Source organism: Cervus canadensis, chromosome 30 (genome assembly GCF_019320065.1).
Source record: "Cervus canadensis isolate Bull #8, Minnesota chromosome 30, ASM1932006v1, whole genome shotgun sequence".
Classification (NCBI taxonomy): Eukaryota; Metazoa; Chordata; class Mammalia; order Artiodactyla; family Cervidae; genus Cervus; species Cervus canadensis.
In genome coordinates, this window is record NC_057415.1 from 2,055,709 (window position 1) to 2,070,499 (window position 14,791).

At 53.3% G+C, this 14,791-nt stretch overlaps 1 protein-coding gene across 2 annotated transcripts in view; it reads right to left on the minus strand.

Moving 5' to 3' along the window:
* GFRA2 (GDNF family receptor alpha 2) overlaps positions 1-14,791 on the minus strand; it is a 102,303-nt gene that overhangs the window by 11,473 nt on the left and 76,039 nt on the right. For both annotated transcript variants that reach the window (XM_043453712.1, XM_043453711.1), the window contains exons 5-7: positions 4,220-4,329; positions 3,433-3,573; positions 1,339-1,511 (exon numbers count right to left, since the gene is read on the minus strand). In XM_043453712.1, coding sequence (XP_043309647.1) covers positions 1,339-1,511; positions 3,433-3,573; positions 4,220-4,329 — 424 coding nt within the window. The remainder of the gene's footprint in view (positions 1-1,338; positions 1,512-3,432; positions 3,574-4,219; positions 4,330-14,791) is intronic.

Below are 14,791 nucleotides of genomic sequence, written 5' to 3' on the forward strand. Positions count from 1 at the left end.
CTCTACCATTACCTTTTTTGTTTGTTTGATTTCTTTTTTGTGCTGAGAACACCTAAGGTCTACACATCTAAAGTCTTAGCAATTTTCCAGTACACAGTACAACATGTCGACTACAGTAACATGGCTATAGCCAGCTCTCCGGGACTTACTCATCTTGCAAGAATGAAACTTCATAGAGTGTGCCTACTGGTGATCCCACCAGCCCACCCCACTCAGACTGTGTCTTCATTGCCCTACACAGCCAGGCTTGTTCTCGCTGCCCCCACAGCCAAACCCACACTGAGCCCCACTGACTGGACTCCAGGCCCCACCCCTCCTTGGGAATTCCAGCCCCAACTCCTGCCTGAAGCACCCCTTATGCCCCAGCATCCGTGCCCACGTCATTCCCTCCCTCCTCTGCTTCCCCTGATATTCTGCACCCGATCCTCTTTTAAAGTCTTTCTTCTAGGGTGTGAGTGTGTGCACAAGCATATATAAGTGTGTGTATATGAGTGTGAGTGTGTGGGGGAGGGGGGGTTCCGATCAGATCAACATCCTAAGCAAAGAATCTACTATAGCAGATGGTGTGATGGTAGGAGGGACGCTCAGCAGAGACAAAGGCTGAGTGGCGAGCCCTGGGATGTGTCTCCACAGCGCCATCCACGTGGTCCCCTCTTGCGGCACTGACCACACCCCATGTCTGGTGCTCGTTGAGCTGTCTGACCCTCAACACCACCACCAAGGACCACAGAACACAGGACTTTGTCAGCCTCATTCACCAGTGTCTCCTTAGCATCTCACATAAGATCTCGACCAAAATGTGTGCATCACACACGTTGGATGGATGGGCGGATGGATAAACAAATGAACATCATGGGCTGTAGGGTCAGAGGTAGGTTTGAAATTCCACCACTAACCAGCTGTGTGACCCTGACTGTGTGGCCTAACACACCTGGGCTAGCTTCCTGTATGTAAAACAAGGATCCCAGCATCTCACTGTGTGAGAATTCAATGAAATAGGCAGAGTCTGCTGGCGAGTCTACAGTACCTGGTCATCAGTAGATGGCAAGTGAATGTTAACCATCTCATCTCTCAGGCACCCCTGTGGTATGTAGTACAATCCCGTGACAGAACAGGTGTCTGATACTTGCAAGGTGATGTCCAGTCAATGAATCATGGAAAATTAACTCCCACCAGCTCTTTCTGCCTCTAGGGTCCTGACCCAAAGGGAGGAGGTTGTGTGCCCCGTCCCTGGTCCCCGTCTGTAAACTCCCACTCTGTCCCTGACATTAGATTCTTCTCTCAGCCCTCCACCTGCCCCAGCTTCATATCCCCAGTGCCCGAGCTATAACCCCTCACCTGGACAGATGTGCAGGTGGTGATGACACTGGTCCCCAGGCTGGTGCTATCACTGAGGTCATCTGGCAATGAAGGCGTTTTCTCTACCCGAGGGGCCTGTGTGGCCTGGAATGGGGGGCTTTTAGGGGACAGGTTCACATCTGTACCATTGCCAAAGGCCTGGATGGCGTTCCCTGTGGGAAAGAGAGCAGGGAGACACAGAGAAATGAGGGGCCCCTCCGCCACTCTGCCCCTCAGCTGAAGGTATCCCAACAGCTACCTTCCCTGTGATGGCCCGGAGCTGGGGGCAGGGTGGAACTTGCCTGAACTAACTCGGCTGAAGCTCCCTTTCAGATACCTAGCAAGGTCTCATACCCAGAGAAGAAAACAGCAGGAGGGAAGCTGGAATAGAAGATGTACTGGATGAGGAATGAAGAGGAACATAGGAGAAGAAGTGGGAGCATGGGGAGCCAGGAGGGGAGGAGCAGGCCGTGCCTAGGGCATGAGCTGTCCTCTCTGCAGCATTTGGTGCTGCAGGCCATGCCCCCCACTGCATGCCAATGGCCCCCAGTGCAGCCCGCCTCCCCAGGTGGCCTCACCCACCCTCACTCAGTCAGCTACGCTGACTGACTCAGGACTGACTAATGAGACCTCTTGGACAAAATCGTGTCCCCAGTACCCAACCATACGCACAAGACCTAGAGGAAGCTCCATCTCCAAGCCCCAGAGGCACCTCAGGTGCATCAGATCGCCACCTTAACTAGGCACCACCCCCTCCACTGCGACACTGCCCCCCCACATTTTCAGTACTGAAGGTCTGCCATCTCTTCTCCACTAAGTCACCCAAGGCTGAAATCTCGGTCACTCAGGACACTCCCCTAACCACCCTCTTGCTGGCCACGAGCTGACCCCTGAGAGGTCTCTCCACCCATGTCTCCTCCCCATCCCGCTGCCAACACTGCTCTGGATCAGTGGGCACCGTCCTCCACCCAGAGCACCCGCTACATCCTCTAGTGGACTCGGTTTTGGGTCACCTGTGAGAACCATATCCCTACCCTCACCCCCTCCACACAAGAAGCAAAGAGTGAGCCTTCCAAAACCAGATCTGACCACGGCACCACCTGCCAACACCCCTTCACCAACCCACATACCACCTCTGCCACCTGCAGGACCCTAAGATCCAAATGCCTTCAAGTCTCCCTGCCCGCCTCCATGAGGAGGACTCTCTCCACCTGTCCAAGTAACCCCAGGCATCCTCGCACTCTGTGGCAAGGCTAAGCAGTCCACAGGTTCCCAAACCCCACTTCTGCCTAGAGCAGACCAGCGGGCCCTCACTGCCACTTCAGCTGACCAGTGCCCACCGACCCCCGCTGTGGGTCAGCTTCCGAGAAGCCTTCAGGGACCCTTACCTCCAGGATGTCTTGGGCATCCCCACCCTGTGCCCCGGCAGAACCCCCTGCAGACCTCCACCCTAGCACAGCGCCCTCTGTACTGTGATGTCCATGATGCTCTAATGGTGGCCCCCCTCCAGAGGGTGAGCTGCTCAATGACAAGACCTGTGACTTCCATCTCTAAACTCCCAGTGCTGTCAGAAGGGCAGGATGGACAGACGGACAGAAGGAAGAAAAGAGGAAGGGAAAGGGGGAGGAGATCTTCCAGTGGGTGGGTTGTCGAGGGTGTCAGACTAGAAAGACCAGGCAGATGGAGCTTGTGGCTGACTTCTCTCTCTGGCCTTCAGATTAGTAGTAGCTTGATGACTTGAGACTCCAATTCCCAGGGGAAATCAATCCTTAAAGGCAGAAGTGACAGAAGCTGAGACCCTCATAGCAGGGCAGTCCCCAAAGGAACCTGGTGAAACCATCAGGATAACAGACCAGAAACCTTCAGCCTTAATGTGGCAAAGGTTGAGGCCTCCAGGGGCCTCCGAACAGCTCCAGGAAGCATCTACAGGAGTGCAAAACCCACAGTCTGCGTAGTCAAACCCCCTCCTGGAGAAGCCCCATAGGGACCACCAGCCACCACAGGGGGAAGGAGGGCAGGCCCAGCACAGTTCCAGGGCCCCCGGGACAAGAGGGGCGGGACGGCTCCTGATGGGGCGGATGCAGGCGGACTCACGGAGGCATGGGTTCTCTGTGAAGTCCTTCAGAAACTTCTCGCACTCCTCCTCCATATTTCCACTCCCACGGCAGCTGCACCAGGGGGACACCACAATGCCCGTGGGGCTGGAGTCCACGTAGTTGGGTGTTATATCGAACCCTGGGCAGGGAGACAGGGAGGCCGAGGAGAGAGGAACAGTAAGGCTTCCCTCCTGGCCCCCAGACCCCAGGCACACCATAGACGAGGCTTGGGACCCGTCCCCCACCCCCACCACCTGACCCTAAACACATATACATCACAGCTCACAATCCAAACCACGAGGGTTGGCAGGGGGGTCACGGCATAGAGGACAGCAGAGGGGATACCCAGGAGCCCCCACCCAGAGCACAGGCCCTGGCTTTCTCCTACACCAACAGTCAGGGAGACTAAGGCTCTCTCCTGGGTTTATATCCCAGTGCCAGCATTGACCAGCGGGGTGAACATGTGCAAGTCACTGTTTCCCTAAGCCTCAGTTTTCCCATCTGTAAAGTGGAGCCTTAACCCCCACCCAGAAAGCACTGTTTTGAGATTTACATAAGACAGTCCACGTAAACTGCTCAGTCCAGAGCCTAGAATGTCACACAATAAACATCACCCTTCTTATTTCGGAAGCTTCCTAAGATCCTTGGGGCTCCTCCCCTGTGATAAAATCCCAGCTCCCATCACACCTCTTATCTGAAACCAGGCAGAGGAGGAACAGGACTTCAGTCCCTAACTGGGCCAGGGGCAGCCTGGAGCCACTGAGACCCCGGGCTGGGTGGCTTACCGATCATGCCAGCGTAGGAGCCAAGACACGCCTGGTAATTGTCGGTGGGGCAGCTGGTGAGCGTCTGGTAGGAGGCACGGCAGTTGGCATGGAAGTCCGCCAGCCGGGACCTGGGGTCAGGAGAAGACCACGGAGAAAGCAGGTTAACCTGGCTGACCTCCTGTCTCCTCCAGGGCACAGCCGCTACTTCAGAGCCTCCCAGGGCAGGCAGAAACCAGGAAGGACAGAGAGGAGGAAGACGGGGGGCAAACAAGTTTTGGGGGGTTTCAGGCTAGGAGCTCCTTGAGGACAGGACTTCCTGGAAATCAAGGCATCCAGTTTTGTTGTTGTTCGGTCACTCAGCTGTGTCCAGCTCTTTGTGACCCCATGGACTGCAGCACGCGAGGCTTCCCAGGCCTTCCCCATCTCCCAGAATTTGCTCAAACTCATGTCCACGGAGTCAGTGATGTCGTCCAACCATCTCGCCCTGTCGCCCCCTTCTCCTCCTGCCAGTCACCCAGCTTAGGCAAAACCCATTCTGAACGGGTCTCTCACTTGGAGGAACACAGAGAGAACCCGGGTGGGTTTGCTGACAACGTCTGGGACTCAGACAGGAAGGCCGGGCTCTGCTTCCTGCTTGGTCACACTCCTGGTGACCTTTCCCAAGTCCTTCAACACATTGCTACTGCCACCCTACAATATCTGCCCAGGGACTTCCCTGGGGGGTCAGTGGTTAAGAGTCCACCTTGGAATGCAGAGGATGTGGGTTTGACCACTGGTCCAGGAACTAAGATCTTACAATGCCATGGAGCAACTACGCCCGAGAGCCACAAGCAGAAAGAGTTCATGTGCCACAACTCAGGACCTGCATGATGCAACAAAGATCCGAAGCAGACAAAAAAATAAGTAAATAACCCCTGCCCAGCCACCTCATAGGGCTTCCCTGGAGGCTCAGATAGTAAAGAATCTGCCTGTAATGCAGGAGATCCAGGTTTGATTCCTGGGTCGGGAAGAGCCCCTAGAGAAGGAAATGGCAACCCGCTCCAGTATTCATGCCTGGAGAATACCATGGACAGAGGAGCCTGGTGGGCTACAGTCCACAGGGTGTCTAAGAGTCAGACAGAACTGAGCAACTAACACCTTCAGCCACCTCACAGGGTCCTTCTAGGGGTTAGTGGGACCAACTCCCAGGGAGGTTAAAAAAAAAAAAGAGTCCCCCTAGGATGAGACATCCCTCGGGCATTCCTGACCCTTCTCTTCTACATCAAATCAAAGCAGAGCCTCCAGGGCCGTCCCTCCACTAGCTCCCCAACCCCGCAAGGCACAAGCAGCATTTCCTTCCCCTGGTGACGTAACCTGTCATCACCTGCTCCTCTCTGTCGGCACGGATAAAGCTGCTTTGTACCCGCCTGCACACAGCTGTGTTCCCGGCATGACCGTGAGCTGCCGGAGGGCAGCCGCTGTCTGAGCCCGTCTGCCCCCAGCCCCTGGCACCTGCGTGGAGCTCACAGGAGGCCTAGGGCACCCAAGCCCAACCTGCACAGGTATTTCTACTCCTTCTGCCTCCTGCCCTAGTGCCCCGGGCCCGGGGCTGCTGCCGTCAGCCTGAGCCGGGACCACTGCCGCCTCCTACCGCTCAGGCTGCAGTGCCTGAGAAATATGGGAGCCACAGGAGGGCCCACCTGCCACCCTGCCCATGCTGTCCACACCGCAGAATTTCTCACAAAGCCACCTCGAAGATCACCCCCAGTTCAGCTCCCCTGCTTCTCCACCGGAACTCTGTCCACATCAGGAAGGAGCAGGGAGAGAGAAAAGTAAGAAGCTGAGAGAGACCAGGAACAGGACAGCCTAAAAGGAACACCCTCAATGGAGGCGTCCACTTAGGTCCTCCCACGGGACAAATCCTGATTTGCCAGGAGGCACCACAGTCCCAGAAAAATGGGTAGAGAAGGAAGTAGCAGCTCTCCAGAGCAATTTGACCCCAAAGACGCTTCACGTGTCCCTGGGCTCCTGCAGCCTGCAGAGACAGCAAGGAGCTGGAGATGGAAGATGAGCTCCAAGCTGAGAGCCAGGGGGCGAGGTCTCGCTTCAGCTCCGCCCCTAACTCGCTGCAAGACTTCAGACGTTGCGGACTCATCTTCCTTATTTATCCAATACATAGACACTGTTTTCACAGTCGGGGAAGATGACGAAGTTCTGGAGATGGATGGCAGTGTGGTTGCACAACAGTGGGAGTGCACCCAATGCCCTCAAATCTGGTGAAAATGGCCAGTTTTATGTTGTGTGTAACTGACCACAATCAAAACGTGACTTACGCAGAGGTCCATTCACATCCACTTTTTATGACCAAGTCCTCACAAAAATTCTGAGATGTGCCAAGCAGTTGTTAGCACCCATCCCCCTTTACAGAGGAAGAGGCTGAGCCTCAGAGGAGCTCAGTAACCTGCCCAGGACCCCAGAGCTTCTGAGCAGTGGAGCCAGAATTCTAGCCCAGAACTCCAACGACAAGGGCAGCCCCTTCTGGCGGGCTCCCTGCCCCCATCCCACTCCTCTACAAAAGCATCCTGTCCTCCGCAGGAAAAGAGAAGGAAATTTGCATTGTCTCCACCCTACCTCCTGCCCATAAATCACACCCTCTATCTGCTCACCCAGTCCCCCAAACAGGGACAAACAGCACTTCCAACCAAGCTCCCAGCCCCTGCAGAGTAAGACTTGGTCCTGAATGGTCAGATCAGCGTCTGTCCTGCGTGAGCTCAGCAAATGAAGGAAGGTCTATGAGAGGTGGTCTCTGCCCACACCCCAGACCTCCAGAGACCCACCAGGGAGCCAGGAAGGGACACGGACTTAGGCAAGGAGGATCTGGAGCAAACAAACCAAAATCTCTAAGCAGCTATCACAGGTTGAATTGTGTCAGCCAAGGAGCCGCGTGGCTTCCCTGTGGCTCAGATGGTAAAGAATCTGCCAGCAGTGTGGGAGACCTGAATTTGATCCCTGGGTCGGGAAGATCCCCTGGAGGAAGGCATGGCAACCCACTCTAGTATTCTTGCCTGGAGAATCCCCATGGACAGAGAAGCCTGGTGGGCTACAGTCCACGGGGTCACAACACGTCAGACATGACTGAGAGACTAACACACACAGGGAGCCAGATGCTCATCCCTGGTGCCTGTGAACCTGACCTTATTCAGACACAAGCTCTTTGCAGATATAGCAAGATGAGGTCACAGTGAAATAGGGTGAGACCTCAATCCAAAGTCTGGTGTCCTTATAAGCAGAAAAGAAGAGACACAGACACACGGTGAGAATGCATGTGAAGATCCAGGCAGCATTTGAACTGATGCACCTACAAGTCTGGGCTTCCCAGGTGGTGCTAGGGGTAAAGAATCTGGCTGTCAGTGCTGGAAATCCGGGTTTGATCCTTGGGTCAGGAAAATCCCCTGGCGGAGGAAAGGACAACCCACTCCAGTATTCTCACCTGGGAAAACCCATGGACAGAGGAGCTTGGCGGGCTACAGTCCATGGGGATGCAAAGAGCAACACCACTAAGCTACTAAACATTCACACACCTTTCCAAGTCCAGGGACGCCAAGGAGTGCCGGCAACACCAGAAACTAAAAGAAAGGCGTCAGACAGATTCTCCCTTCAAGCCTGCACGGTCCTGCCAACACCTGGATTTTGGACTTCTGGCCTCCAAAACTGTGAAAAATCAGTTTCTGGGCTTTTTTAATTGCATGATAATTGCTTTACAGTGTTGTGTGAGCTTCTGCTGTACAACGTGAATCAGTCACATGTACACACACATCCCCTCCCTCTTGGACCCTCCTCCCACCCAGCCCTCTAGCGTCACAGAGCGCCGAGCTGAGCTCCCTACGCGGCACGGCGGCTTCCCACTCGCTGTCTGCTCTGTACATGGCAGTGTGCACCCGGGCCAATTCCAACCTCCCAATTCACGCCACCCTCCCTCTCTCACCCCAGGTCCACATGTCCATTCTCTACGTCTGCATCTCTATTCTAACCTATACCAACAGGTTCCCCTGTACCATTTTTTCTAGATTCCACATGTATCTGTTAATACATGATGTTTGTTTCTCTGACTCACTTCACCCTGCATGACAGATCCATATCTTTTCAACGTCTGTTTTAAGCCACCCAGCCTGTGGCGCTCTGTTCAGGCAGCCACAGGCCACGAACACAGCACCTTCAAAGACCTCATTGCTTGCCAAGGCCGAAGGTCTCCCTCTAGAAGGAGCCAAGGACATGTGGTCAGGCCCCAGCAACAAGGAGCACTGCGGCTGAACTCCGGCAGGGCGCGGGGCTGTGAGATTACAAGCAGAGGTGCTAGTTACCATCTCCTCCCCACCAAAGAGAAGCTAAAATAGGATCTCTTAACCAAAATACAGAAGTCCAGGCTAATGCCGTTTGATCACATGGACAGCCCAACCCCCTCCTACAAGGGCTCACTGTCAGTCCTGCCCCTGAAGTCCTTTCTGCCCCACCAGCCACATGGACTTCTCCCATCTCTACTCCAGCTACATATCCAGTCTGGACAAGCCAATTTCACACTTAATTGCATACAGACTTACTGATATGGCCCTGTTTGCTCCCCTCAACTGGAACATACATTCCCAGAGTGGAAGACTCTACTGACTTCTTCATCTATATCCTCCAAACGCCTTTGGACTAGCGGGAGATACCCATTCATCTTTTTTCCAAATACGTATTGAAGCCCCGCCATGTGACTGACAAACGAATGATGGGAATGGCTCGCATGTCAGTGAAATGTCAGAAAAGACATCCCAGCCGATGGGATCAGGGCTGAGTGCCCACCAGGCCCGGGGCCAGGCCTCCACAGAGGTCAGTGCCAGCCCAGTGTCCTGGAGGAGCATGATGCCTGCTGCAGCAGACCTGACAACCTAGCTCCAACCTCCCCATCCTACAGGCGGGCCTCACCTCCCTTCTGCAAGGGTGGGTCTCCAATCACTGACACGGGAACATTGAGGTTCTTGGCAGCCTCATGTCCACGATGCCCCTCAAAATATCACCAGACCCCAGGCTAGAGACAGCGGGAACATGTGAAAATGAGAAATTGACACCCAGAGTGACAGACAAGGTCATCCAGAGAGAGGGGGTGGGTGAAGGAAGGAAGCCAGGGCACAGAAGGGGAAAGAGTTCCGATGCTCAGTGAGAAAGGGACGACAGATCCAGCTGCTGGGAGAGGAGGGAACAGCTGTTACACGCCGCGCACAGTCCACTGCTTGCCCGATACGTGACCTTGGGCAGGCCTGCCGCATCTCTGTGCTCAGCATCCCCAGTTATTCAACAGGGTGGGCCATGCCAGCCCAGCTCCCTCATCGGCTCTGTTCGAGAGCTGGGCACACAGAGGAGGCACCGTCCTTACCCTTTTTCTCTTGTCCAGACATCCTGTCCCCAGCACTGTGCCTGTCACTGGCAAACAGGAAATAGCTTTTCGTGTGTTTGATGCAGAAGAAGTACCTGTTCACCTTGCCGCGGTAGGTCTGGGCCCCACACAAGGCGCGTGTATCAAGGAGAGAAGACAGCTCCCTCCGTCTCTGCATCTGGCTCCAGAGTCCCCCCGCTGGACCAGGTGAACAATGGCCTTGCAGCCCCACTCCGCTGCCCACGCCGCAGTGAGGACACAGAAGCAGCAGGAGGCCCTTTGCCAGGTCCAGGGTGGCCAGCGAGGGAGGGCCACCTTGCTCCTCCGAGGCTGTGGCCTGTTTCCTTCACAGCAGCCCCGCGGCTGCCTTCAGGGCACCGGGGGGTAGAGAGAAGGGCAGAGGGGAGCAGTGGAGGGAAGGCAGTGGCGAGGCCTTCCGTCACTGTTTCTCCAGCCCCAGCATCCTTGGCAAACCAGAGTGACCACTTAGGAGGATGCTGTGTCCAAGTCTCCAGGAGGCCTTTGACTCTTCAGCTTCCCTCTGTCCCCCAAGACACAGCCAAATCCATATAGCCCACTCCCTTGTCCAAGCGGCCGGCTCCATCCATCAGCATTAGCGACCAGCAGCATCAATTTCCTCCAAGCCCGCGACACTCTCAGCTCCAACCACAAGTGAATCAGCCCGGTCCCGGTAGGTACAGTCTCCAAGGCAAATGTTATCCTTTCATCACGCGCGGCAAGCCAGCTGGGGCTCTTGGGCCAGCTGCCACTCGTCCCTACGGACGGTGTGAGTTCCCCATTCTCCCTTCCAGGAACAGACTTTCCCTCGACCAGCCCCATTGCTTCCCAGATGTTTGCCTTGAAGAGGCCCCATAGGATAGACGGCGTAAGAGAAAGCAGGAGAGAAAGAGAAGACAGACAGACAAAGGGGGGAACAGAGAGTCAGCAGGAGAACCAACAATGGACACGGGCCAAGTCTGCTCTCAGTGAGACGGAGCAAAGACTGCCGAATGCGTTCAGGGCAGCAGCCGGATCTAACACACAGACCTCTCTGGGCTGGTTTCATCAGCCGCTGTAGCCTATTCAATCACAGGAAAGCAGCAGGAGAGGCAGAGAGACACTTGGCCCCGGATTTCATTAAACAGTCGCCAGATTAAATATAGGACATCCAATGAATTTCAATTCCAGATCATCGATAATTTTTTTTTTTTAGTATAAGTACATTCCATGCAATATCTGGGATATACTCATGCCAGCTTCTTTTCTCTTTTTTTTTTCAGTTTACCCAGCATTCACGTTTAACTGGGTAGCCTGTATCTTTGTTAGATCTGGCAACCCTGTGTGACGGGCTGGTGCACTCCTGCAAAGGGAACAAGAGGCAAAGCTGGAAGTGCCACAGTCAACCCAGACAAGCCGAACTATCCAGACCTGGCCGGCGGGAGAGGGCGGACTTCCCAAAGTGCGGGCCCACAGCACCAAGTGTAAAAGTGGGAATTTGTTAGAAATGCACATTTTCCGGATCCCACCCCAGATATAATAGATATGAAATGCAAAGGCAGAGGCCAGCAATCAGCCCTCCAGGTGACTCTAATGCAGGAAAAGGTTAGGGATGCAACAAATGGTACAGGCTTCAGAGCTGGGCTTGCGGGGACCCTTCAGGCCCACTCCCTGGTCTCAGCTGTAAAAATGCACACGTTATGACCCAGTCAATGAAAAAAAGTAATGCTTCAGGCTGTAGCCCAAGAAGGTTCACAGTAAGATGGCTAGGAGTATGCACGCTTGTACACACACAAACACACACACACACCTATCCCCATACAGAACAGTCACACTTGGGTACACTTCCCAAGTGGTGCTAACGGTAAAGAACCTGCCTGCCAATGTAGGTAACGCAAAAGACATAGGTTCAATCCCTGGTTCAGGAAGGTCCCCTGGAGGTGAAAATGGCAACTGAGTCCAGTATTCTTGCCTGGAGAATCCCCATGGACAGAGGAGCCTGGAGGGCTATGGGGTCGCAAAAGAGTTGGACATGACTGAGTACACACACACATCTCAATTCTTTGCTTTGACCTTGTCAAGAAAGCACAGGTACCTGTTATGACGACTCTCTCCCTTGGTCCAGGCTGCAAACACTTTCTCTTGCACAAAGGCTTTCTCCAATCTGTCTGGCCTAGAATACTACTATGGTAAATTGCACCCCAGAACCCCAAGGCATTCCAATGCTGGCCAATACGTAGCTTTAGCATCTGAAAGTGTTATTCAGTCATGTCCGACTCTTTGCGACCCCATGGATCATAGCCCGCCAGGCTCTTCTGTCCATGGAATTCTCCAGGCAAGAATTCTGGAATGGATAGCCACTCTCTTCTCCAGGGGATCTTCCTGACCCGGGGATCAAACCCAGGTCTCCCGCATTGCAGTAGATTCTTAACTTCCCAGCCACCTAAAGATCTTGTTAACTTTGCCAAAGTCTCCTTTATCAGGTTACACCTGTTACATTGCTGCCACAGAAACCAATGGGTTTCTACTAGTTTAGAATCACAGGCGGAGGACAGGAAGCTAATATTTACTGAGGGCCTCCACTCTGTGCCAGTCATGGGTATCGCATTTGACTTTCTGAACAATCCCACGAAGTAGACATAATTCACAGCAAAGACACAACAACGCCAAGAGGGAGTTCACGTGGTCACACACCCTATAGCCAGCACAGCAGGGCCAGGTGCCTGCCAATGAGAACGAGGTCTTTCTGCAGCTTTGCAGCCATGACCCACCACTGCTAACGATGCTTCTGGGGGCAGCCACCAGCGCTGCCGCGTGCTAACGAGCAGGGCACTTGAATATTTCATGGAGGGGAAAAAGGATTCCCAAGAAATGCAAATTACTCACGATGGGCTTCAGAGCTGATTTAGGGGAACGTAGAGGAAATGGCTTTAATAGACCCAAGTGCTTCTGGAATGGCTTTCCAAGGTTCCCTCCAGCGATGCAGGGCATGGTTAAGCAGGCTCAATGTTACGTGACACCGAGACAGACAGAAATGGATTTCCCCCATGGGCCTGCTTTCTGACACCTCGGGGGTTCACTGTGGACAGCCAGAGCCCCGTTCCTTCCTGCCTTCTCTCGGAGGCTGCTACCATTTGTCTCATGAAATTAAGAATCCACTTGGCTTCCTTCCCTCCTGCTTATTCTTTAAGTATACATGGATATTTACACTTTCTGCCTAGAATAGCCGCTCCCTTTAGGGAGAGCTATTCCTCCGCTGGCCAGGTAGTTCTTACAGGCTGTCAACCATGGTGCTCCACCTTCTGGGGCTACAGGTGGGCAGGTGACCCAGGCCATGCCCACTACACAGCTCTCTCTTCCTGGCCACACTGACCGTCTAGGATAAGGAAGCAACACAAGCCAGGCCAAGCAGAGCCCTGCCCCGAGGTTTTCCTATAGAGCAAAGAAGAACTTTCTTTTCTTCCTGGTGATTAAGGCACCAGGGATGTAAGCCCTAAAAATTAGGACCACAGATCTAGCCTCACGGTCACAATAAAGATAATATGCAGCTAGCCTGCCAAGAGAAGCAAAAGCTAGAGACAAGGAGAAACAGAGGGAGACCTATTTGCACTTGAATCCTGGAATACACCCTTACTCTTTCTATATTGTATTGAAAGCCAATAGATTACTTTTCCATTTTTCTTAGGGTAGTTGGGTTTCTGTCACTTAAAACATAAAATTTTTTGACTACTACTTAGCTTCGCTCTCTGATTTTATCTGATCTTCTTTGCCCAAGTTCAAAGCAACCACAAAAGGCACACACTGAAAGGGACACATATCAAAAACCAAACCCACAAAGGGTCTATCTGACCCATGTGAGACAGCCAGGGTCACAAGAACACTTCAGTGTGAGTAACTTGAAAATGGATGATGGTACTACTCATGAAGGAAGACGGACCTGGCCTTGGATTCTTCACTCAGCTTAACTGGAGAGGAATGGTTCCAATGGGTAAGCCACAGAAAGCCACATCACTACTGACAATGACAAGGATGCCGTTGCTGTTCAGTCGGTAAGTCGTGTCCGACTCTGTGACCCGTGGACGGCAGCACACCAGGCCCCTCTGTCCTTCACTATCTCCCAGAGTTTGCTCAAACTCATGTCCACTGAGTTGGTGATGCTGTCTAACCATCTCAGCCTCTGCTGCCTGCTTTCTCTTTTTGCCTTCAATCTTTCCCAGCATCACAGTCTTTCCCAATGAGTCGGCTCTTTGCATCAGGTGGTCAAAGTACTGGAGCTTCAGCATCAGTCCTTCCAGTGGATATTCAGGGTTGATTTCCTTTAGGATTGACTGAAATCATGTTAAGGGATAAAAAGCAGGAGACGATATACTTACGCACCCTAGGCAGAGCAGGGGAAAATGGTGTGTGAACTGACACAATCCAGAAATAAATTTCAAAAGCTGCTAATAGAATCCACTGTTCATTATGTGCTCTTTTAATAAAGTTGCTTTAAGATGGTCATTATTTCTTTACATTTAATTGAATGAGGCCTCAGGAATCCTGGGTTATTATAAACAATGATTTCTTGAAGTCTTTGGTTAGAGAAAATGTTACTGGTCCCAGAAGCACCAGAAACTGACCCTCGATTGCAAGAGAAAGAGGCTGAGAGAGCAAAGCTGCCATCTCAGAGTCCTGGCCCCTCACTCCAGGGCAGCCCTGAGCCCTAGGAGCTGGCAGGTGGAAGAAGAGCCTGCTGCCAGGCTAGGAAATGCAGATTGAACCCTTCCGGACGTGACTAAGACCTCAGGGCAGCCTGCTGCCAAAAGCACGATTTGCTCTCCTCCCCCGGGAAGTCCAGAATTCTACGAGAACCCCACCTATACACAGAAGCAGGCCCAGCCCTGAGGTCCAATTTATGGCATCATGTCATGCTGGCTGGGTCTGAACCCTGGCTCAGCTACTCGCTAGCTGTGTGGCCTTGACTCGGTCATTAAACCTCTTCTAGGCCTCCATTTCCTCATCTGCAGAAGGGAAGGGATCACAGTACTTACCTACAAGTTCGGGAAGATCCCTTGGAGGAGGGCATGGCAACCCAGTATTCTTGCCTGGAGAATTCCATGGATAGAGGAGCCTGGTCGGCTACAGTCCGTGGGGTTTCAAAGAGTTGGACATGACTGAGCAATTAACACTTTCACTTTTCATGCTTAGGATGGGCTTCCCAG